At 37.7% G+C, this 25,457-nt stretch overlaps 1 protein-coding gene across 2 annotated transcripts in view; it reads left to right on the top strand.

Moving 5' to 3' along the window:
* The window catches only part of MID2 (midline 2), a 96,970-nt gene extending 71,736 nt beyond the window's left edge, over nt 1-25,234 (top strand). The window contains exons 6-10 of one of the 2 annotated variants that reach the window (XM_041000116.1): nt 9,227-9,354; nt 10,350-10,583; nt 18,301-18,462; nt 19,978-20,185; nt 20,563-25,234. In XM_041000116.1, coding sequence (XP_040856050.1) covers nt 9,227-9,354; nt 10,350-10,583; nt 18,301-18,462; nt 19,978-20,185; nt 20,563-20,965 — 1,135 coding nt within the window. In that variant the 3' untranslated portion in view covers nt 20,966-25,234. The remainder of the gene's footprint in view (nt 1-9,226; nt 9,355-10,349; nt 10,584-18,300; nt 18,463-19,977; nt 20,186-20,562) is intronic. The other variant, XM_041000117.1, reaches the window with a different exon arrangement.
* The last annotated feature ends 223 nt before the right edge of the window (nt 25,235-25,457 follow it).

Below are 25,457 nucleotides of genomic sequence, written 5' to 3'. Positions count from 1 at the left end.
TCTTACCCTGGCTCTTGGTACTGACCTGGAATCTCTCTCTAAGCAGCTTTCTTTTTTGACTCATCTTCAAAATGACTAGTTTCATATCTTTTGTGCTCACCTTAAAATTCAACCTTCTACTTTTCTGCTTATGCTTATCAGATCCCTCCTTATTTTATAACCATAGATAGGAAATGATAAACTTCTCAATGACAGATTCTTCCATTCCTATGTGTGTTTGATATTACAATTGCTTTTAAATTCATTTATTAAAAAACCCAAACCACAGTTTTCTTCTACCTCATAGCCCCTGTTTATCACCATGTCCTTCACTTTCTTCCCTAGCATATTTTGTTAAAACTGTTCTAATTCCTCTCTCCTAACTTAATACTCATATTTTAAATACTCATATCTTAAATACTCATTTTTGAAACTTGTTTATATTGAAGTGATATATTGTGAATAATTAGAAAATAAAACATTGCTACAAGACACAGTACAAGAAATTCCTAAGCCTTCCTTATCCTTCATTCCACTGTTTAATCATCATCACCGTCGTCATCATCATCGAGAATTATTTTAAGCGATGTTAACTCATTTAAATCCTTAAAAAATCTTCCGAGATACATGCTTCTATTGCACCCATTTTAAAAATCACAGGACGAGCCTAGGAAGTTATGTAACTTGATTAAGAATGTCCAACCAGTAAAGGACAGAGGCAAGACTCAAGCCAGGGGAGTTTAGTGACAGTAGATTTTATAATGAAGCTCAGCAATTTCAGCTCTAGTAGGTGTTTCAATTGGCATGACTTAATTCCTAAATAATCCTTTTATTGATATTTGTAATTTCTGAGTTTTAGACAATACCAATTGACATCTGCACATTTGGAAAAAAGTTTCAGCCTTTCAAGGTGGTTTTTTTTTTAATGCCATTTCCTTCATCTCTTTTGGAAACTCCAATTAGACGCATATTAGGCTGCTCGAAGTTATCCCATACTCAACAGATGCTCTATTTTTACCATGGTAGGGATATCTTTTGTTTTTTCTTATGTGTTTCATTTTGGGTAACTCCTATTGGTATATCTGTATGTTTACTAATTTTCCCTCTTTTTTTTTTAAAGATTTATGTATTTTTATTACAAAGTCAGATATATATACAGGAGGAGAGATAGAGAGGAAGATCTTCTTTGCGATGATTCTTTCCCGAAGTGAGCGCAATGGCCAGTGCCATGCTGATCCAGAGCCAGGAGCCAGGAACCTCCTCCAGGTCTCTCACAAGGGTGCAGGATCCCAAAGTTTTGGGCTGTCCTCGACTGCTTTCCCAGGCCACAGGCAGGGAGCTGGATGGGAAGTGGAGCTTAAGGGATTAGAACTGGTGCCCATATGGGATCCCGGGACGTGTTAAAGCGAGGACTTTAGCCACTAGGCCACGCCGCCGGGCCCACAACTTTCCTTCTATAACTGTTAATCTGCCATTAGCCTCTCCAGTGTATTTTTTTCATCTGAAATATTGTAGTTCTCATCTCAAGGAGTTTGATCTTTTTCTTTTGAAAAAATATCTTCCATATCTCTAAAGATATTCAGTCTTTCCTCTAACTTTTTGAATGTATGGAATACAGTTATTAAAATTGTATCAATGTCGTTGCCCTATTCTAACGTCTGTTTCAGGTCTGGGTCAGTTTCAGCTAGTTGATTGATTTCATTATGAGTTGCATTTTCTTGAATCTTTGCATTTTTGATAATCTCTAATTGGATCCAAGACTGTATTTTTCTCGTTAATTGCTGTATATTTTGTATTTCTATAAATATTTTTAAGCTTGGAGGTGTCATTTTGGTGCAGTGAGTTAAGCTAATGTATGCAATGCCAGTATTCCATGGGCACCACTTCCAGTTCTGGCTGCTCCATTTCAGGTCCAACTCCCCACTAATGTGCCTAGGAAAGCAGTGAGAGATGTGCTAACTATTTGGATTCCTGCATGCACATGGAAGACCTGGATGGAGTTCCAGGCTCCTGACTTCAGCCTTACCCAGCCAAGGCAATTGAAGACTTTTTAATGAACCAGCAAATGAAAGATCTCTCTTCCCCTTCCCAACTCTGCCTTTCAAAGAAAGAAATCTTTAAAAATACATATATATTTGTATATGTATATATATGTATATTTGTAGTCTTTGTTCTGAGACACAGTAAGTTTATTGTATAAGATGACTTGATCCTTTCAAGCCTTGATTTTAATATTTGTCAGATGAGATGACAGCAGTGTTTAGTCTACATTTTTTCCCCACTACTGAGGCGAAACCCTCTGAGTACTGTACCCAGTGTCCTAGAATCGTAAGATTTTTCCAGTCTAGCTGGTGAGAACAGACGTTATTCCTGGCTCTACATGAGCACCAAGGATTTTTCATGTTAATCTTTTTGGATAACTTACCCCCACCAACCACACACAAAACTTTGTGTAATTGCCTCAGATGCATGTATTGATCAGTATTCTGTTGAACACTAGAAGGAACTTCTCTGAAGGTCTCTACAATTAAGTTTTTAGTTCACGGGTATGCTGCACTCTCTGTTACACAGCCAGATAATTAGCCTCCCTGGATTCACTGTTCTGTAAATTTTAGAGTACACGCCAGGTTCTGCCTGGATTTCCTCTTCCCTATTATAGTTTTACTCTCTTAATTATTTGTAACAAATTTTCCCACTGTTTATTAAGACTGTTTATTAAATAATACGTGGAAGTAAATTTTTTGAAAATTTTCATTTGTGAACATTATAAAATCAATTGTCATACTTGATAGGTTGGAAATACTGCCTTGTAATTGTGGAGGCATGCCTCCATTGCTTTCTGATCTTCAGTGTTATGTGAAATCTACTGTCATTTTGCTTCCTGATCTTTTGACTATGAGTTACATTTTAAAATCTGTACTCTCCAAAAAAATGAGGGATGGGCATTGTGGCACCACAGATTAAGCCAGTACTTGGGACACGCACATTCTTTGTTGGAGTGCTGGTTCAAGTCCTGGCTTCTCCACTTCTGATTCAGTTTTCTGTTATGTATTCAAGAAAGCAGCAGATAAAGGTTCAAACGATGGAGCCGTTGCCACCCATGTGGGAGTACCAGATGGAGCTCAGGCTTTAGCTTGGTCTAACTCTGTTATAGTCTTTTGGGGAGTGAACCAGAGGATCTTCATTCTGTTTCTTCCTCTTTCTATGCCATGCTGTCTTCAAATCATTGGGCCTGGCATGGTAGTCCAGTGCCTGAAATCCTTGCCTTGCATGCATCAGGATCTCCTATGGGTACTAGTTTATGTCCTGGCTGCCCCTTTTCTCATCCAGCTTCCTGATTGTGGCCTGTGAAAGCAATCAGGGAAGGCCCTAGGTCTTGGGACCATGTGCCAATGTGGGAGACCCAGGGGAAGCCTCTGGCTCCTGGCTCCTGGCTTCAGATCGGCTCAGCTCTGGCTATTGTGGCCACATGGGGAGTGAAGCAGCAGATGGAAGATCTTTCTGTGTCTCCTCTCTATAAATCTTACTTTCCAATAAAAATAAATACATTTTTTAAATTAACATTATTATGGATAAATAATAATTACATGCAGTAGCAGAATACAGTGTGGCATTTTCATATATGTTGTACAATACAGAGTGACTAAATCGAGAGGATTCACATATCCATCACTTACTAACAAGCTTATTTTTTATGGTGAGACATTTGAAATTTACTCCTAGATTTTTGAAATATGCAATGTATTACTGTTGACTATCGGTATCACTATACGAACAGATATCCAAAATGTGCTTCTAATAGAAGCACTGTACCCTTTGCCTATCTGCGCCGTATTCACTCCTTACCACTCATGATTTTGCTCTGCTCTTTCTGCTTGTGTGAGTGACTTTTTCAGATTCTGCAGTTAAACATATGCAGCGTTTGTCTTTAAGTGACTTAACTTTCCTTAGCATAGTGTCCTTCAGGAGCATCGATGTTGATGTAAATGGCAATCCATTATGTATTTATTCCACATTTTCTTTACTCATTTCAGCTGCTGATGGACACTTACATTGTTTCTGTATCTCAGCTGTTGTGAACAGTACTACAGCATGGCGGAGGGGGACAAATATCTTTTCTATGTTGAGTTCTGTTTCCTTGGATATAGATCCATTAATGGGATTGCTGAATCATAGCGTAGTTCTATTGTTAGCTTTTGTTTTTCATAATGGCTGTATTAATTTATATTTTTATTCCTATCTTTTTACCGAAATTTTAAGTCCATAATTTTTGTTTTTATTTATAAGAGCTCGTTCTTAGGCCCAGAACAATGGCTAACCTGACTAATCCTACAGCTGTAAGTGCCAGCATCCCATATGGGTGCCAGTTCCTGTCCTGGATGTTCACTTCCCACCCACCTCCTTGCCTATGGCCTAGGGAAGCAACAGAGAATGGCCCAAACCTTTGGGATCCTACATCCCCACGGGAGACCTAGAAGAAGCTCCTGGCTCCTGGGTTTGGATTGGCTCAGCTCCAGGTGGTCAGGGTATTTGGGAAGTGAAATAAGTGAATGGAAGATTTTTCTCTCTGTCTCTCCTCTCTGCAAATCTGCCTTTCCAATAAAAAATAAATAATTCTCTCAAAAAAGCCATTCTTTTTTAATTCTCCTTTTAATTTATGTAAAATGAGTGGATTTCGCATTTTTCATGATACAAGTTTAGAAGCATAGACTCTACCCTCCCGTCTCTCCCTCCCCCCTTCCCTATTTTTTCCCCAAATTATTTCAACAGCATATTCATTCACTTTGATCTTCTCTTCTTCTTTGGCATTCTGTTCTTGTTTGGTGGATATAAACTGTTTGCCTCCCTGAAAATATTGTCATTTTAAAGTCTTCTTCTAAACTCTCCAGTTATCTTGCTTTTCTCCTAATTTCATTTTTATGCTACTATCTTTCACTAAGTATCTAGTAAGATTTTGGCTACTTGTTTGAATTGAAGCAGGAAAAGGTAGATGGATGCCTTGACAGGAGGTGAGGGCTGTTCATTGCTTGGTGATCTTTGCTATAGAATTATAAGTCAGAATGCTGGCTTTTTATGGGGAGTCCAAGGATCGGGTCTGTGGTTTTTTGCTCTTGGGTCAGTTTCACTTGGAAGCAACCCTCCAGTCTCCCTGCTTTTGGTGTGAGATGAGTATATAAAGCTTGCCTGCCAGCGTTCAGGGAGCCAAACAGGGAAAAAGAGCAGAGAATTTAAACATTCCTTTTGGTATAATGTCAAAACTCTGCAGAAAGTAGCTCTCACATCTCTTGCCAGGATGAGGAAAAGAGAGTCTCTGGTTAGTGGATCTGGGGACCTAACTGTTCCTCACGCAAACTTTCAACTTTCTGTGGCACTCCGTCAGCTTGATGTTGTTGGCTTCCTGATTCAGCTTTCTCTGGTCTGTTGCTGGTTATGACGCAGCATCCCTTTATATCTTCCAAACATTTGTTGACAATCTCTTAGTCATGGGCATCTCTTTTTCCATTCTCATTGTTTTCGTGGGCTTATGTCATTTTAGACTGTCATTTCACTGGGATTTCCTGAATGCAGATAAAACATATGGAAACAACTGTATTTAATTGTCTTGAAACACAGTTCACATTCTAAAATGTTAGTGATATCATTGAAAAATGTTCTTTCCAAAGCCATCAAACAAATACCTTCTTGGTAAACATAATAGACACTCTTTGGCTTTATCATATTTGGTTTCTCAGTAGCTTTTGTCCTTTCTGATCATTTTTACTTGAAATTGTTTGTGACCTAACTTCCATGAACACTACTGGGTTTCTTTCTACAGGTGCGATTTCTTTTGTCTTTGTGAGCAACTCTTCCTTAACCTGTTCCTGTAATGCTATTATTATTCAGGATCCTGTCTTTAGCTTTTCTTTTCTCTTACTACACATTCTCCTTGTTGCAAAATCTTTAGCTACCAGGGCTTGCTTTACTATCTGGATGTTAATAATTCTCAGCTGTCTAATCTTCTCTTCATGGGCTCAAATATAGCTTCTTGCATGGGTGAACTAATTTGTGTATCTATGTGGCATGATTTGAAAATCATGCACACAATCTAAGTATCTTCCACACTGGTCTCTGACAGGTTCTGAAATCGTGTTACATTGTCTCCTGACACTCTTCATTGTATTAAGGCTGAAGAGAGAGAGAAACTGAGGTATCAGTTAAAGTGAAATTTTAGCCATTATATTGTCCCTAATAGAGATCAAGTCTTAGGCAGATTGCAGCAAGAGAGCAAACACTGTGACTGACACAGTAGTGTAGCACGCTAATCTGTCTGCCATGCCAGCATCCTATATGGGCACCAGTTTGAGTTCCAGCTACTCCACGTTAGACATAGCTCCCTGCTATGCCCTGGAAAAGTGGTAGAGGATGGCCCAGTGTTTGGGCCCCTGCACTCATGAAGGTCCTGGCTTGCAGCCTTGGATCAGCCCAGCTCTGGCCTTTGTGACCATTAAGGGAGTGAACCAGTGGATGGAAGATTTTCTCTTTATCTCTCTTTGTTTCCTGTCTCCTCCTTCTCTCCCTCTGTAACTTTGAATTTCAAGTAAAATAAACAAATATATATACATATATCTATTTTTCAAAAGATAGCAAACACTGTTTCTTGCTTTAAGAAAGAAAGACAAACATGAGCATATATATATACCACCACGTGTGATTTTTAACTCTGTCATTTAATGTTTTAATCTTGTAGCCACTGTTAACATTGGGTTGGGTATTTTTAATAAACATAAGGTCATTCCATGTGTGCTGTATTATTCTTACATTTAAACCTAGTATATGATGAAATTTTAAGCCATAATATTGGATTACATTATTGTAAAACCTGATTCTGGTGATCTCATGACACTCCATCTTTTGATGTACATTATGTTACTTAGCTAAATCAGCATTGTGAGATAATTAGCTTACCTATGATGTTCGGACTGCCCTCATAGTTGTATCTATGCATGTGCTTCAATGAATTCCTTAGCAAAAATGTTACAAAGTAGAATGTTGATGCTGTCACACAAGAATATTACATTTAAGCTGTTTTCATATTTGACATTAAAATGAACCTCCAAAGTGTATATCATTTTTAATCCTAATAAAAATTTTAATAGAAATACCTTGAAAGCTTTTATATAATTATTATGTGTTATCTCATAATTAACATTTCTTTTGACTTTTTAATATTTTTGACCACTTGTTTACATGTCTTGCAAGTTAACTCTCTGTTTTATTTACCCTTCTGTTATCACTTTGCTTTTTGCTCATTATTAGACATTTTCCTGCTCACAATTTTGACCACTTCAGCCATAGTACTCTTCTCAAAACATAAACTTAAAGATGAGCACATCTCTATTTATGATTCAATGATTCCCACCACTATTAAAATAAAATTCAAAGTTTGCCATTTGGCCTCCCAGACCCTTCTTGACTCTGCCTCATTCTCCAGAGTTTAGCCCAGAAGGACATAACCCCCAACCCCCATAACCCCCCCCCCCACACACACACACATCCCTACACTATCTCTGCTTATCTAACTCCTAGTCATTAGATGTAGATCATGGCTTAACATTAACTTTGTTTGGGATTGCCCTTAGCCCCCAAGTCCATGCTGAAGAACTCTTGTGTATGTTCTACTCCCTTAGCAGCGGTGCTTACATTACCTGTTTAAGGTCTGTAAACTGTGAGCTCTGTGAGGGCAAGAGCAAGGGCTGCATTGCAAGTACCACAACAAACTGGTTTTCCCTGTGTATCTCTATTGCCTAGCACAATGCCTATTAGTTATCCTGAGTAGATATTAGATGGATGGATGGATGGATGAATGGATGGATGGATGTGGAGAAAAAGGTGAGGGAGATTAGAAAGAAATTTTCTGAGTCAGTTTTTTGGCTTAACTGTTTCCTTAAAGAGGTCATTGTCTCCTTACTCACCAAATTCTGGAAGATTGGATATTCAGTGTTAGGCCTGAAGATGATGCTTTTACTCTGCCTTCAGAAACAGCCAAGATTTGTTCATAGATGTATGATAGGGTTTACATACATGAGGAAGGTATTTGTTCAACTCTTCATCCCCACAGCTGGTCCACCATGAACATTCCCTCGCTGGTCTTCTTCATGCAACGCTTCTTCCACTCTAACCTGCATATTGTTACCAAGTTTATTTTTTTTCTGTCCTGTGATTTGAATTCTCAGGGATCTCAACTGACTGTAATTCAAAAGATGTGGCACAGGACTTAAACATGTATATTTTAGTAAAAGCTCCCCTAGATGGTTTTGGTATGTAGCCATGATGAGGAGTTGCTGAAGTGTATAAAATAAACCTCATTTTTGAAAGCAAGGAGCAGTCTTAATTGATTAAATATGCAGATCTTACAATTAGATGGACATGGGTTCAGTTGTATTTTTGATCATAATTAATTATGCAATTGTGGGTAAATAATTTAATATTTCAATGTATCTACTTTTTCATTTGCAAAATGGAAATAATGTGTAATATATAGAGCTATGATAAGAAATAGTAAATTAGATAATGTATATAAAATGCATTCATAGTGCTTTGTATGTGCTGAATACACATTAAATATTTGAAGCTGCTTTGTTATTGTTAGTCATTCAATAAATCATTCAACATTTATTTTTCACTGTATATTCAACATTGTGTTAGGGATCATGTAAGATATGAGGTAGGAAATATAGCCCTTACTCTGAAGATGCTTAGTTGGAGAATAGAAAATTATTATGACATTGTACAGTAGGAGAATAATAAATGAAATACAATTACTATAGAAGATTACCAAAATATATTATTATCTTAGTATGCTAGCCTGTTGATTAGCAAAATAAAGTAGGGAAAATCACTCAAACTGGTAGAAAAAATTCAAACTGCTTTTACTAAGGCTTCAGAGGTCTAGTTTGGATGCTTCCTGCCAGATGGAAAATGATGCAGAGGGGGAAAAATGCTGTATTTACATGTTCAAATTAAGACAGGATGGAGCGACGTGTTTGAGGGGTGAACATATGTGAGTAAATATGGTGTAACTGTTAAATGGTTCCTTATGGTTAAAGTTGAGGTTGTTCCATTAGAAAAGAACAGATATGATATTTTCACTTAGTGAATGAAGACTTGCAGTCATTTCTTTTCACCTTGTTCAACTAGTAACTAAACACAGGATAAGGAGCAAAGTTATTTTGATGTATATTGATATGTTCTTTTATTTCTTCTACAGGGTCGCTATGGCAACTGCATCTTCTCAAGTTCTGATTCCAGACATCAATTTTAATGATGCCTTTGAAAACTTTGCTTTAGATTTTTCCAGAGAAAAGAAACTGCTGGAGGGGCTAGACTATTTAACAGGTGTGAAAATGCTATGCTTGCCTTCCTAATTTTTCCTTTCAGTGTGCTTTTACTTTAAAATAACATGAAATGGGTAATATGTATAACAGATCTTTCTTATAATATTTAAATGATATAGTTACCATTTAGATAAATAAGTTTACTTCATGTAACGGAAGAAAATGATCATTTGTCCACTCTTTCTAGGATTAGGAAGATTATACTATTCATACTTGAAAGTCAACCACAAGGGAACAGTCAAGTGGCAGTTAGGGAATATTACAAAATGTCTCATATGACACAGGCATCGCCTGTAAGACTTTAAGGCAACTTAGGTATTAAATTAGAAAAAGGTAAAAAGTATGTGCTGTGGAGGCTGTTTTCGAAAATGAGGAATGCAATTAGCCTGTTTTAAAAAAGGATGGCTACCTTTAGGATTCTATATTGACCACTTAATGAAGAAAAATACACATAATAACTTTGCAGCTATTAATTCATTAACACAGTCATCCTGTTTTAAACACCTAGTTATATTAATTTTATATCATTAATGCTTACAACAAATTAATTTATTATGATTCCCATTGTGTAGATGATAGAGATCATTAATTTGTGCTTGACGCCATTGCCATTTATATATGTATTATCTATAACAAATCCTACCTTGAAACAAAAAGAAATAGATTGAGGGACGTGTAAGGAGAAAATTATATGACCACTTTGCTCTAATACTGTGCAAATGTTTATACAGGTAGACTAGACAGCTGGAACAATCATTATAGCACTCAGGTTGATATCTTTGCTTAGGATGTATTTTGCTGTGGGAACAACAATTACTTTGGGGAGCTTGAGGGCGCAGGTCTTTGCTTCAAGATACAAGGTTCATACAGTCTAAAGCTGCTCTGTTAAGGGAACTTCTGTAAGAGGTGTTGGGTTATACAGGAATGCTAAGCATTATACAATTCTGGAAGTAAGAATGTGTTTGCCTTACCTTTTTTCCCCACCTTTCCTTGCAGCCCCAAACCCACCATCTATCCGAGAGGAACTCTGTACTGCCTCCCATGACACCATTACAGTCCACTGGATCTCTGATGATGAGTTCAGCATCAGCTCCTATGAGCTTCAGTACACCATATTCACTGGCCAGGCTAACTTCATCAGTAAGTCATGGTGTAGTTGGGGCCTGTGGCCAGAGATAAGGAAATGTAAGGAAGCAGTAAGCTGCTCAAGATTGGCCGGGGCGCCACGAGGCAAGTGTTTGTAAGACATGTTAGGTTGTTCAGTACAGTGTTTCATAGACAGTGTAAGCTCTCCAGGGCATTGCAAAGATATAACTGATGGGTGACAAGCAAGTTACATATTCCCTTCCTGAGAAATCACTGGGAACACTTTGTTTTCGTAATCTAAGCCTTTCCTCGGTTAACCCATATCACTCTACTCTCCCAAGGAGAGCCTAACTCACTATTTGTTTCTACATAGCTAAACCACCATCATTGCTGGTTCTGTCTGTGTGAACATCTCTGTCTCTGAATCTTTCTTCACTTCATTTCATGGTAAAATATGTAATGTTCAAAGATATTCTTTTATTGTACCTATTTGTGTCAGTAAATACAGTGACAAGTCTCCTGCCTTTGTCACCCTTCCCTTTACTCCTCCCTTTCACCAAGAATTGCAATAAATATAAAAATGTTTCAAGTGAACCATAAAATGAAACACACTGATGAAACTCATATGCTATGGTTTCACTTTCTGGTAAATTGGAGCAAGACAAGGCAAAGTAAGAATTTGACTTATTGAGGGCCAGTTAGGAAGATTTGAGCTAAAACTTCCCCTCACTGTGCTGGGGGAAAATAGAAATGAAAACAGAATTAAAGTTAGATCCAAGAATGGAAATGATTCTCACCCTGTGGCTGCATCAGCATGGATGCGAATTAGTGTTTCTTTCTATCTTTGTGTTTGTACTTCTGTGTCTAACCTCACAGGCCAGCATGAGAGGAGATTTTCTAACTAACCCCTCCAGATTTACTTCCTTTTCCTGTATTGTGACAACTCTGGGACAGAATTCTGTTCTGTGACATAAGTGGGGTGGGTAGAGATGAGAGAATGTTTTGGGATCAGACTAAAAAAAAAAAAAAACCCAAAAAACACTTGCCTCGTGCAGCTCCAACCTAAGCCGCTTGGCTGTATAACTGTGTTCCTGAGTGTTTCTTCAGATTGTGAAGTCACACTCAAAGTCCTCACCAACATTCTTTTCCATACTAGTCTCTTCTGTTCTAGAAAAATCAAACAGCCAGAAACTGTACTACTCCTTCTTGATACAGGTAGAACAGTCATTTTACAAGGAGAACAAGTTCAAGGAATGACAGAGATCTAATGGCTGTCACCTATGTTATCAAGGCTATGAATAGTCTTGTAAAAGAAAAGCGTCAAGGATAACTCAATAATGACAGGATCGTAGCATTTTAGAATTAGAATAAAAATTAAAATTCCTCTAGCCCCCTCTTCTTGCCTTCTGCTGAATATCAGTAGACAATTGTCCCATCTCTACTTCATCTTCTCAGTTTGAGAAGCTCACTTCCAACAAAAAACCCATTTAGTTGTTATGCAGCTGAATATACTTGCCAGTGCTTCCTTGTAAGAGCGCTAACTCTTCCTCTTAGTAAATAGTGACAATAGTAATGTTCAGGTTTATTCTGCTTTGCCATTCATAAACATATCCGTTTTACTCTATCAGTCCTCAGCAAGCTCTTAGTTTATTAAATAAATGATATTCTGTTTCACAGATGAAGAAATTGAGGTTTAAACTAAATGAGTTGTCCAAGGTCATAGAGCTACAAACTGATGGACTCAAGAATGGAACACAAGCCTGCTAGACTTTCAGCTTGATCCTCCTTGAATTGAACCACAGCTACCACTAGTCATATCTCTTGCCTTCTGTTCCTCATGAACAAACCTAGTCCATCTCTGGCATATGAGCTCCTCAGATAATTTTAGGCAGCGCATATGTCCTCTTTAAATGTTCTCTTTTTAGACATCCTCAGTTCTTTTAATTGCTCCTCATATGGAGTAGTTTTCTGGCCCATTATTTCCTGATAATCCTTTTTATGGAAACAGTCCTGTTTGTCAAAGTGCTTTTTAAAATTTTGCTTTCAAGAAAGTATCATTTAGCCTAGTGGTTAAGACATCCACATTCTATTTTAGAATACTTACGTTAATATCTTGCTGCAGGTGCTGACTACAGCTTCCTGGTAAATAAACCCTGGAACCATGGTGATAGATTCTTGTCACTTCACATGGGAGAGCCAGGTTGAGTTCCCAGCTCCTGGCTTTGGCCCCACTCAGCCCAACCACTCTGAGCATTTGGGGAATGAACTAGTAGAGGGGAGTGTTCTCTCTGTCTCTGCTACTCAAGCAAATTAATGAATAAATGTGTTTAAAAGGTGAATGTAACATTCCAGAAGTAGTCTGAGCATTGCAGAGGACAGCCAGATTATTTCTCCTGTACAGTATGCCATGCTTCCTTCCCTTTATCTTTTTCTTTTCAGCAGCCATAGGCTACTGACTGTTTACTGAGTATTTAGTGAATTGAAATCTCCATGTATTACAAATCTTGTTCTTTTCTTACACAATTGTCTAAAACTGAAATGCAACATGTTAAAAATGTATTCCTAATGCATTTTATTTAATTAGCTTTGGCTTATTATTTCAGCATGCCAAGCTCCTTTTGGATATAGTCAGTCTTAACATATATTTTCTTTTTTTGGAGAGGGGTTGTATGTTTGTTTTTTATTGCATTTCATTTTGCAACATCATTTCATAGGCTCTGATGTTCCCCCAACCCCTCCCCGTGTCCTCCCCCCATGGTGGATTACTCCACCTTGTTGCAGTATTACAGTTCAAATCCAATCTTGTTTCTTTCATTGCAAGCATGTGCCGTGCATAGAGTCCAGCATCTTGTTGTCCAGCTCAATTCAACAGTTTCTTGGGGAGACCATCTCTGTTCTGAAGGCAGAGCTGGCAGAATATCGTTCCGACCAACTAAAAGCCATAACATAACATCAACAACAATTTCCAACATTATGGGGTTAATTGACATTGTATTGACTGATATGTCAGAAAATGTGGGTTCTTAACCACATCCTGTGACTACTTCATTAACATTTCAAGTTTAGTTTGTATACAATCGGCTGTAGGATACTATTCAGCTGTCTCATTTCTATTTTCATTTTAGTATTTAGCAGTTTATTGTATTGAAGCATAATTTTTACTGAACTTGGCAGATTTTAGAATAGTCCAAACTGGCTTATAGCTTTAACAAGGCATATGTCACCAGCTGAGGCACAGGACACTGTTAGGAGGGGTGTGCACAGAAATCCTCAATACCCTAGTTAGGAGTAACTTATCTTTGTGTCCTACCTAGTAAAGGTATATGTGAATTCAGCTGACCATTTCCTGTCTAGTTCTAAGCTTTCCTTGCTGTTCTCTGTCTATTCTAATTTTGTTTGTTTTGTTTTGTTTTTTTGGGGGGGGGCTCTGGGGCGATCCTGATGGTCATTGCAAGAGAGGGTGAGGATCCAAAGTTGGAACTAAATAAGGACCAGAGAAAGCTCCTCTCCCTAGTGCCAAAGGGAGTTTATTGTTCTTCTGTTTCTGTAGACCGCTCAGGGCTCCTGGCTGTGTTCCAGTGACATTGGGCTCTGCGATGAGGGATTTGAACTTCTTCTACCCCATGTGGGAGATTCAAATGCGAGTGATGACCTCGGAGTACTTGGCCTCCGAAGGCACTCCAATTCCCTGTGGTCTCCTTGGCAGTTGGAATGTAGTCCTTAGTGCCCATGTATTTTCTTTTCATACCCATCTGCCATCTATGTCCTCCTCTGGTTATTGAGGTCAAAGTCCAGAGGGACAGGAAAAAGAGTAGAGACCCGAAGTAGAATTAAAGATGCCAATGGGAAGCTCTTTTGTTAGGAGTAAATATTTGTGAAGATTCAAGGAAAGTCCTAGTCTTCTCCGCTCATCTGGCCCACCTTGGTACCCTCATCCTCTACTTTCCCTTGAGGATTTTTCGTTTTCTATCCAGAAATTTGCCTTAAAAAAAAGATTCATCTAGTTTTTCTTTTTTTTTGGAAAGTCAGATTTTACAGAGAGAAGAGACAGAGAAAGATCTCCCATTTGCTGGTTCACTCCCCAAGTGGCTGCAATGACCAGAGCTGAGACAGTCTGAAGCCAGAAGCCTGGAGCTCCTTCCAGGTCTCCCACACAGGTGCAGGGCCCCAAGGCTTCAGGTCATCTTCGATTGTTTTCCCAGGTCACAAACAGGTAGCTGGAAGGAAAGTGGAGCAGCCAGGATATGAACCAGCACTCATGTGGGATCCTGGCGTTTGCAAGGCAAAGAATTTAGCCACTAGGCTACAGTCCTGGGCCTAAATTTGTGCCCTTTTTTTTTTTTTTTTTTGGTCTAGAATTAAGTATAGAAAAGTAGCTGCCCCATTTTTCAACTTCATTCCTATTTTAAACTTTATTCCTATATCTAAGATTTGAAATCATCACAACCATCAGATGATGCTGTTAGCTGAATGAAAATTCCAGCAGTTGTTTGTCTTCCTGATTACTGTATTATCATTTCTCTGTTTCAATTTTGTGTTTTGCATTAAGAAAGCATTAGATGTAATGTCTTTCTGCTCAAGTGGTTAGTAACATAATGCCACAGTGATATAACTTCCGTTTCCCCTTCATCATCATGCCAATACTTTGCACCACACATTTACACTCAGGTTTATGACTGACTGTATTGTGGTCTCCTTTTTGAATCAGAGGTATACTTTCACTACCATAATTCAAATATTATGTCTCATTTCATCAAGTCTCAATAGTACAAAGGCAATACATACTTTGCCTTTTAAAATTTAGAAATGACTGCAAAAATTACAGAAAATTGGTAAGACCAGCACAAAGAGCACCCATTATAATACTTTTTACCAAGATTTCACCTATTAATATTTTGCCCCATTTGCTCTATCATTCTTAAACATTTCAATCTTTTTGTGTTTTGGAACCATTTGAAAAGTAAATTGCATACATCATGGCCTCTTACCTCTACTTCAGTGTATGTTTCCTAAGAATAAAGCAATTCCCTTGCATAACCACAGTATAGCTATCAATTCTTTAAAAAGTTTGATATTGATGCATTCCTGTTATCCAAATATTCCATATCATATTCCAGTTTTTCCAATTGGTTCAGTAATATTATTTATAGCATTTAAAGAAACCAAAATTGTCCTATGTAGTCTTAAGATCATGTATTGCATTTAATGATCATATCTCTTCAGCTTCTTTATTCTGGAACATTCCTTAAGCTCCCCCTTCTCTCTCTCTCTTTTTTTTTTTTTCTTGAATGAGACTTTTGTTTTAAGTGCTCTTTTATGTCCTTATCATGACTCTATTCCTTACTTTGGGTTTCTGTGATGTTTCCTCACAATTATTTTCAGGTTATGCATTCACAGGTGGAACACTGCATAAGTGATGCCATGTCCTTCTTCAGGGCTTATATCTGGAGGCACAGAATGTCCATTTGTTCATTAATGATACTAATTTTGATGGCCTCATCTCACCCTCATCTCTTCCTCTGTTTTGGCATTACTTGATGATTCTTGTCTGATCCAGTTTTTACTGTGATTGCAAAATTATGACATATAGTATTAGTTATAAGTTGCTGCATTGACATTTATAAGTTGGTGCTCACATTCTACTTTAAACGTGCCCCTCCACTTCCTGTTTCTCATTTGTTTATTGACTTATTAGTAGGGACTCACAAAATCTCCTTTTTCAATGGTTAATAATTTTTCATGTAAAATTTGTTTTGGTGCTTAAATTGTCCACCTGTCACCAGTGGTAGTCTTCTAAGGTCCCTATGGTTTTGTCCTGGGTCCTTAGGATATTCTTCCATCATTTTTGTGAGCACTTCCTTATTTTCTGGCATAACAAAATGATTAAGTTACTTTTTAACTTATCCTGTTCCGGTCCTGAATTAAAACATTTTTCCTTCAACAAACCTTGGTTCATTTTAGTGGGAGAATTGTATTAGAGACCAAGACCTATGTGCTGGATATACAAACATACATCTACATCTACATATGCATATGAATACACATATATGCATACACATATAATATATGCATTCATAATTTATATGTGTGCACATATACAAACACATATAATTGCATGCAATGTAATATATAATGATATAATTAATATATATTTAATGATTAATATGTGTATATAATTTCGTGAGTTCAAAAGCTGGCGTTGTAACTCTGTAGGTTAATCCACAAGGTGAGACATTGGCATCCCATATAGGCAGTAGTTCGAGTCCCAGCTGCTTCACTTCTGGTCCAGCTCCCTAGTAATGGATCTTGGAAAGCAGCCTAAGAAAATTCACATGCATGGGCCTCTATATCTATGTGGAAGACTTGGATGGAGTTCCAGACTCTAGCTGTGGCTTGGACCAGCTGGGAGCTTCTTGAGTCTCCCACATGGGTACAGGGTTCCAAAGACTTGCACCATCCTCTTCTGCTTTCTCAGGTCATAAACAAGGAGTTGGATCAGAAGTGGAACAGCTTGGACACAAACTGGCATCCATATGGGATGCCAGTGCTACAGGTGAAATCTTAGCTTGCTATGCCACAACACCAGCCCCCTGCAGTTTTCTTTTTTCAATTGACAACATTTCCAGAAAATTATTCTATATCTATTCCTGGAGATCATCCTTATTTCTCTTTTCATGGCTGCATTGTGCTTCATTGTAAAGCTTGTTTTTGTTTTTGTATTGTTAGAAATATATGTGGAAGATTACAGATTTTTCTCTTTATGTTAAATTTTCCTATATAGTTTGTGATTCATACTGTACAACAATATGTAAATAGGCAACGCCTTAAGCATTTCTTCTGCCCTTGTCTTTATTGCCTTTTCACAAGAATCATAAGACATCTCCACAAATTTTCTCTCCTTTCATGCAAGCTAGTCAATTGGATGTTTTTAATTATGTCGATCTCCCCCTGTTTAAGTTGATGCTTATCATCTAAAGACTTTCAAAAACAGAAGTATAACTATCTGATCCCTTTCCATATTTGGGAGAGAATGTTCCAGACAACAGAGATGTTCCTATAGGATCTAACCCTAAAGGAATGTAGGAATCAGATTCAGAAAGGAATAAACATGTGTAGTGCCAGAGTAAGAAGCAGATATTATTTCTTGGCTTTTCTGTGATGGTTTGGAACACAACTTGTTTGTGAGGCTCAGAAGCAGGAGTAGAATCATAAGCTCTGAAAGATTCACTACCTTGTAAAGGCAAAGCAAAATTGTTGTGCAACCCATGATTTGTCATATAGTGGAGAGAACACTGGACTAGAATGAAAAGATACCAGGGTTCCTCAATGTCATCAACAACTCTCAGTGGCCATGGGCAAGTCATCTTTCTTCTCCTAATCCTACCTTCCCATTTGTAAAGTAAGGGAAATCTGATGTGTAGGTGCTTGTTTTGCCTCTAAGTATTCACATTTCTGTGGTCTGCACAAGACTGTCCCATCCATTCAAGCTCAGAGGAGTGGACATTTGTAATAAAGATTCATAGAGTCTGTAACAGCAGTGATCTAATGAAAGTTTACACATTGCCTATTTCTGTTACTTGGCAAAAATTGAAAGTAAGCTAACTTTTGCTAGTGATTGCATTCAATTGCCAGAAATGAGGAGCCTGGCATAAGCCTAGCTCTGTGGGGTAAAAGAAATAGTTGAATTATAAACCCTGGTTCATCTCATATTCCTTCTAAGGTACCAAGCAATCCCCCTCCAAAAAAACAAAATGAATTTACTTGGTGGGTGGGAGTGTGGGAGCTTACAATGAATTTTCATTGTGTCTTTCATGGTCTCTTATCTCTGTGTCAATGTATATCTCTTTGCTCCACTTTACAGGTCTGTATAATTCAGTGGATAGCTGGATGATTGTGCCCAACATTAAACAGAATCATTACACAGTGCATGGACTCCAGAGTGGGACCCGCTACATCTTCATTGTCAAAGCCATAAACCAGGCAGGCAGCCGGAACAGTGAACCTACTCGATTGAAAACAAACAGTACGTTTTGATGATCAGGTTTCCCCTCTATGGCAGGAAGTGTGCCTGAGCCTGTGCAATCATCCGCAATAATACATGAGTGTGGTGCTACTGGGTAGCCGAGCTTTACTATTGCACTTTTTGCTTTGGGCAAGGGGTTGTTGGATTCCCCTGAAAAGTTTGTGTGCACTGAGATATACATAGAATTAGCTGGTTGGGTATCTTGGGAGGATGTTAGTGAAGAGATATTCTCTGCTTTTTGTCCCCTATGCTTGGCAGATAATAAAATAAAATACATTTTTTAGTAGAACTCCACTGCAGAGAAGCCATTTCTGTTAAGAAGTCTTTGGACTGCAAATAGCAGAAATACAACTAAGTTGGCTTAACAGATAGTATTTGTTAATAGCTTAAATGAATAGTATTGCTTTTCATCTCTAGCAACAAGTTTGGCAATAGGCATTTCAAGGCTAGTGCGGCAGCTCTGTGATGTCGTAGAGAGTGCAGCCTCCTTTTCCATTTGTGCTTTGATTTATTGCCAAATGGTCACAACATGACCACTGCAGCCCTCAGATGTCACATTTCCTCTTCAGATAAGGAGGAACAAAGGGTTGGTACACAGAGTGGCTATTTTATTATGAAAGCAGAAACTTTCCTACTCTCTGACTTCTGCTTTCATCTTCTTAGCCACCCCCAGCAACAAGGTAGGTGGTAAGTCTGACTATTTAGTTTTTGTGGCCTCTGTAGTGAAAATGGAGAAGAGAGAAAAAGTTGGAAAGGGATGTTGTATTAACTATTTATTTGTATAGTAAAACTGTTACCATATCCAACACCTGCCTTCCCACCTTGTCATAATGTTTTTGTCATGTAACTATAAGGAAATCTCTGTTTTGAATGATCTTACACAACAAATGCTTTTTTTCTGATCATTGATGATAAAACAGTCACTTTAACAAAAATGTTCAATTACCTGTTGTTTACATCTCAGTTGTAGGAGGGTAAACCATTGTCCTTTCATTGAGTTCTCAGTTTTTATTTTGCTCTGCCACCAGATAGCAATTGCTTCATCTTTTTCCCTTTGTCTAATTCCAAACATCATCACACTCCCTCTCTTAAAATATACCCATATCCCAAACCACTCCCTGAAATAAAGCAAAATGCAAAACGTGTCTGAGAACATGAGAATCTGGGAGTCTGCTTTAAATTTGATAATATATGACAAAGGGGGCAGTTTGTTAGCATCTATATAATTGAAATATGAATTCCAACAAAATGCTCATGAGAAAGCCACATTTTTTCCAGAGTGGGAAAATATATATCTCTAAGATAATTTTATGGAAGATTAATCTGTGGTCTTGTTTTATTGAAGACTTTGGCTTCTGTCTTACCTTTCTGATAAAATTTAAACAGCAGCCAACTTAAACTGACCTATGAATGATCGTTATATTGAGGTGCCCCTGGTAGTGATAATGGTCCTGAATGACAAAGGTAGAATTCTTAAGTACTTCATCGTGATTTTTTCCCCCCTACCTTTTCTAGGCCAGCCCTTTAAACTGGATCCCAAGATGACTCATAAGAAGTTGAAGATCTCTAATGATGGCCTGCAAATGGAGAAGGATGAAAGCTCTCTGAAGAAAAGTCATACTCCAGAGAGATTTAGTGGTACAGGATGCTATGGGGCAGCAGGGAATATATTCATTGACAGTGGCTGCCACTACTGGGAGGTTGTCATGGGTTCCTCAACATGGTAAGTGGTTTCCTTTTTTATTTTCTTTGGTGTTGCGTTCCTGGGAGGCAGAATTATATAGCTCAACCATAATACCAACAAGTCAAGGATAAAAGTGATTAAATTATATGTGATGAAAATCACTTCTAGAAAGTTTTGCCAGGCTCTTAAAAATAAAATTATGGAAAATATGACTGGCATAGAAGTTGGAAATTACTGTATCATTTCAACTGCTAACTTTTTAAAGCCATTTGTTATATGAACATTCTGTGATTGAATGTAAACTATTTAAGGAAGAAACAGTGAATGGTTTTTTTTTCAATATCCCCCACAGTGTCTAGCATAAGTCAGATCATTCATGAATGTTTGTCTCTCTCCACTTTTTGACTGTCTCGCAGGTATGCGATTGGTATTGCCTATAAATCAGCGCCAAAGAATGAATGGATTGGCAAGAATGCTTCTTCATGGGTCTTCTCTCGCTGTAATAGTAACTTCGTGGTGAGACATAACAACAAGGAGATGCTGGTGGATGTACCTCCGCAGCTGAAGCGTCTGGGGGTCCTCCTGGATTATGACAACAACATGCTGTCTTTCTATGATCCAGCTAACTCTCTCCACCTCCATACTTTTGATGTGACCTTCATCCTTCCAGTTTGTCCAACATTTACAATCTGGAACAAATCCCTCATGATACTGTCTGGCTTGCCTGCCCCTGATTTCATTGATTACCCTGAGCGGCAGGAATGCAACTGCAGGCCACAAGAATCTCCCTATGTTTCTGGGGTGAAGGCTTGCCATTAGGTTTCAAGAGAGCATAGAATTCACTGGCTCTCCAGGTCAGCAGTCCCTGCTTTCATAAGCCTCAGTTAGCATTCAACATATGAGATACAAAATAAAGTTCATTTGAAGCACCCCAAGTAACTAGATACTGTAGATTTAATTTTGTGCATTAAAACTTATATTTGAATTAATATATTGAGTTTCTCAGAATGAATAATCTGAGTAGTCTGAGTTCAAACCATGGAACCAAGAAGAAATTTAGAGAATGCCTCTGCTGTCATTGGAAAAATTTTAAATTCCCAGTGATATCAGAGTATAAATGGTATTGGAAGGAATTAGAGTAATTCAAGATAAATAATGTAGAAAGATGCTTTGAAGGAGGGTCTAGTTAACCAGAAGTAAGGACTGTGGGCAGCCTTCTTAGTGCTGGCCTGTTTGGCCAAATACAATTTCTAACAGTGTCAAATTCTCATATATTGTGTTGTTTTTGTCAAAAACCTACAACCAAGAATTTGTTATAAGGAAACAACTGTGTATATGTAACATACAAAATGAACAGTTTCTAAGCTGCTCCTTTGAGTAAGAAATCAACCTTAAAGGAAACATCAAAATAAGCCCCTCACTCCCTCCAGTTCTTTCCTTATTCTACACACTCAATCATGACATAGATTATGAGATAGTGAGAAGAACTCCAGATGGGATTAGGAGAGATTTGGAGACGCTATTGCACAAGAGATACTACTGCTGAATAGAAATCTGATACAGCTAGAAGAGTCCAATATAGCACAATTTCTCAAATGCTTCTTAATGGAGGAAGTCCGTCTAAAGTGGCTTTTTTTTTTTTCAAACGGAAAGAATGTTTCAAAGAAATACAATTCTATTACTCTCAAGTACAGTTACTAGCATTAGACTAAAAAGATGGTTCTATAGTGAATTTCTTTAGGAATTTGCTTTATTTAACCTGTAGGAATGGAGTGTTAAGATACAACTATTTGCATAGAGATGTATTTTCAGATAAGCACTCTGGAAGTGCTGAAGAATGTCTAACAACATTCTTTTCCTTAAACAAATTAAGTGATCATTCCTCTTACACTCTTGTTTACACTATTCATTGGTTTAGCCAACCCTTCCTAGGAAATACAGAAATAAACTTCCTCCAAGTCTTCACCAGTGTAGTCAAAGGCTAAGTAGTCTGTGATTATGTCAGCTCAGCTTCAGGGGTTGACCATGTCAAGAGCCAAAGCTTTGCCAGAGCTAAGGCTGCTTCAAGCAGTCTACTCCTTTGGAACTGTGGAAATGTTATAGCTGTACAGTTCCAAAGTGGTATTGGAACAACCCCTAAGATTGGAGCTTTGAAACAACATCAAAACTTCTCCACTCCTTGTTTCCATGGGCTTGGTGGATGTCCATTTTTTAGTCTGTTCAATGAACTCTTAGAAGGTATCCCTACTACCATGGAAGTGCACTTATTCACAAAACACGTTCCTTGCTCTTGAATGGCTTGTTACTCTGTAGGAGACATTATATACATCTCTGTTTCAGTTACAGTTGTGTATTGTCTGTTCACTTAACATGGAAAACAAGACTGATGGAGATTTAAAAAAAAAAGGCTCAAACTGCAAATCTGATAGAAAAGTTGTTTGTAGAGACTGTAGCAACCTCCCTACGATTCAACAGCACTGCTAAATAGCTTGCTGTAGTGGAAAGCCCAGAATCTTTGGAATAAAATGATCCTAGCTTATCTATCATTTACTAATCATGTGACCTAGAGAGCAAGTACTTCACCTCTCTGAGCCTGTTTTCTCTTCTGTAAGATAACATCTGAGACACATGGGGGTTTCAAAGATATAAAATGATAGCATGTTTCAACTGCCTAGCACAGTATCTGGCATTTGTTAATTGTGCCATAAATATTAAACTCCTCCCTATATTTAGCCCCCCTACAATATAGTGGTGCTTTAAAATATATTTCATTGAAAGTTTCCTTCATTCCTCAGTTATCTTGGTCTCTTCCCTTAAGGCTGTCTCCAAATTCTTAAACAAAACAAATACCTTTCCTCCTTTCATAGCACATTCCACTGACTCTTAGCATTCAGTAGGAGGCCACGATTCCTTAGAATTTGGCTTTTGGTGTTCTTGTTGGCTTTCCCAGTTTTATCTTTTGCCACGACTGTGCTTACTAAGTTAAACTATTTACACAAGTTATTCTTTGGGCTCAGAGAAGAGACATTAGTATTTTTAATGTCCAGATTCATCAATAGGAATTTCTCTTAAATCAAGTGAATAGTGTGAAAATGCTGTGTAAGTATGGAACATTCCACCTCCACCCTAGTCCGGTTTCCTTTGTCTTGTATTTGACACTCCAGCGTCATTATTTTTGTGCCCTTTAGATTTTAGTACCCTGAGATAAAGTTTTATTTGCCCACCTTACTTTTGCCCTTAGCTTGGGCTACATTTCCCTATACCTGCCTCACTCAATCAGACCAACTCCTGATCTGTCTTTCTGAGCAATAATCACTTTGTATTGTAGTCTATTTCAAAGGATGTTCTTCAGACCACCTATGTTAGAACTGCCTTTGTTGTTTGTTAAAACAATTAATATCTCAGTACCAACTCCTGATCTACTTAATTAGAATATCTGGGAGCATTGGTAGAAATTTTCATTTTTTTGACAATTCAAGTTATTTCAATGCACACAAATATTTAATGAGTACTAATCATCTTCTCTGTTAGACTGAAGTCCATGAGGACAAGGACTTTTTCTTTTATTGTGGCTATAATATTTTTAATACCAGGTACAGTGTCTGGACCAGAGTGGTGACCTGGTTAATGTATATTGAATGATGGATGGATGAATGAAAACTCAAAGTTCCCGCCTTGTACTCTGATGTCCACAGTGGTATTCTTATATCCTGAGCAGAAAAGCTTGATGGCTTCCTCATTAGAGCTGTATTGTTACCATTTTTCATAAGCACCAGGACTTATACATATAGTTGAGCACTGTCCTCAAAAACTCTTCAGCAATTGTCTTGGAGAATTACCTTTAGAGTGTGTGGCACCTTTCTTTTCAACATTTTAAGTTTTTAAAACTTTGAAGATGAATATAAATGTTGGGTGTAGCCAAAAATCACTCAGAGCTAAGTCTGAAGAATAAAATCAAAAATTAAATTGGCTTTGGGGTAAGCAATGAAGGTTGACACTTAAGTCCCAATGTAGGAGCCAAATAATGGAGAGTTATTTCCAAGATGCAACAAAGTACTTAGTAGGCATGTGGTGAGTCCCAAATAACTACTTCAGTAAATTTAAGACTTCATTAAATAAGGAGAGTATTGGAGACCTTAAGGGAAGTCATTGCTTACCTCTAGATAGACCCAGTTGAACACAGAGAATAGGATTGATATTTAAATTAGAGAAGGTGATTCCATAAGATTTTTCTTGGTTTTGTGTGTTTTGTTTTGTGGGTTTCTTTTTTATTCAGTCTATTCTCTACATTTCTTTCTGTTTGAAAAGCATTTTCTGTCTGCAATTTCTGCTTGTTTTTAGTTTTTATATTCTCATATTGAACAAAGCACAAAATAGTAAAAATAACATTAATCTTGCTTTGAGAATATGAAAAAATTTAATGCCATATTGAAATAAGTATTTGTAAGTAAGAATGACTGCATCTGGACCTGTTTTTATTATGTAATTCCATTGTGTGTCTTTGGATGCAGTGAAATTCAGATGGCAGCAAAATCACCTATATATGCTTTTTAGCTACAACACACTAGGTGAATTTTCTAAGCTTCCATGGTTTACATATTTATATATGACTACTTGGATGGAGCAATCCAGAGATGGACTTTCAAATGAGTTCAAATATTTGATACCCTTTCTTCCAAGGAACAGAGAATGTAAGGCAGGTAAATAAGAACCACCGTCATACTTATTTCTAGCTCCTGAAGCCAGTTACAGCCTCGGAGCCACTGAACTCTTTTGGCTGTGTTTTACAGGTCAGATGGACTAATTGCCATCAAGTTAGACAAAATTCCCTCTTATGGTGGGGGTCTGCCAACTCCAGACATATGCTGTGTTGTTATTGCTTAGAATATTTATTGGACTATTGTTGGACTATTTTTTATCCAATGCTTTACCCCAGGCCTGTTTGTACTGGGAGCTCTGGACCAGTACTGTCTCTCCAAGTGATGGAAATATGAACATCTGCAGATTATACAGCCTCATCCCTCTCTAAAATATCCCAGCCCATCCAAAATGCTATATTATGAATTAAATAAATATATAATGAATTCATGAGTTTCTGGTTGTCTCTTGCTGGAGTTTAGTTGTGGGCATGTGTATAAGGAAGATGTGGGTTACTGGAAATGGGTAAATGACTTGGGTGAAACAAATTACTGTATAAAGGATCTGTACACAAAGAGGGCCAAGGTGTCTGAAACTCGCAATTCAGTCAGGAAGATTTAGACTTTAGCAGCATAAGTACCATAAGAAATAAATTTTTAAGGCCAAAGAAAAC

Source organism: Ochotona curzoniae, unplaced genomic scaffold (genome assembly GCF_017591425.1).
Source record: "Ochotona curzoniae isolate NIBS_2020 unplaced genomic scaffold, NIBS_Ocur_1.0 scaffold_1852, whole genome shotgun sequence".
NCBI classification, from domain to species: Eukaryota; Metazoa; Chordata; class Mammalia; order Lagomorpha; family Ochotonidae; genus Ochotona; species Ochotona curzoniae.
Note: the sequence above shows the minus strand (reverse complement) of the source record. Positions and strands in the feature narration are given on the sequence as shown.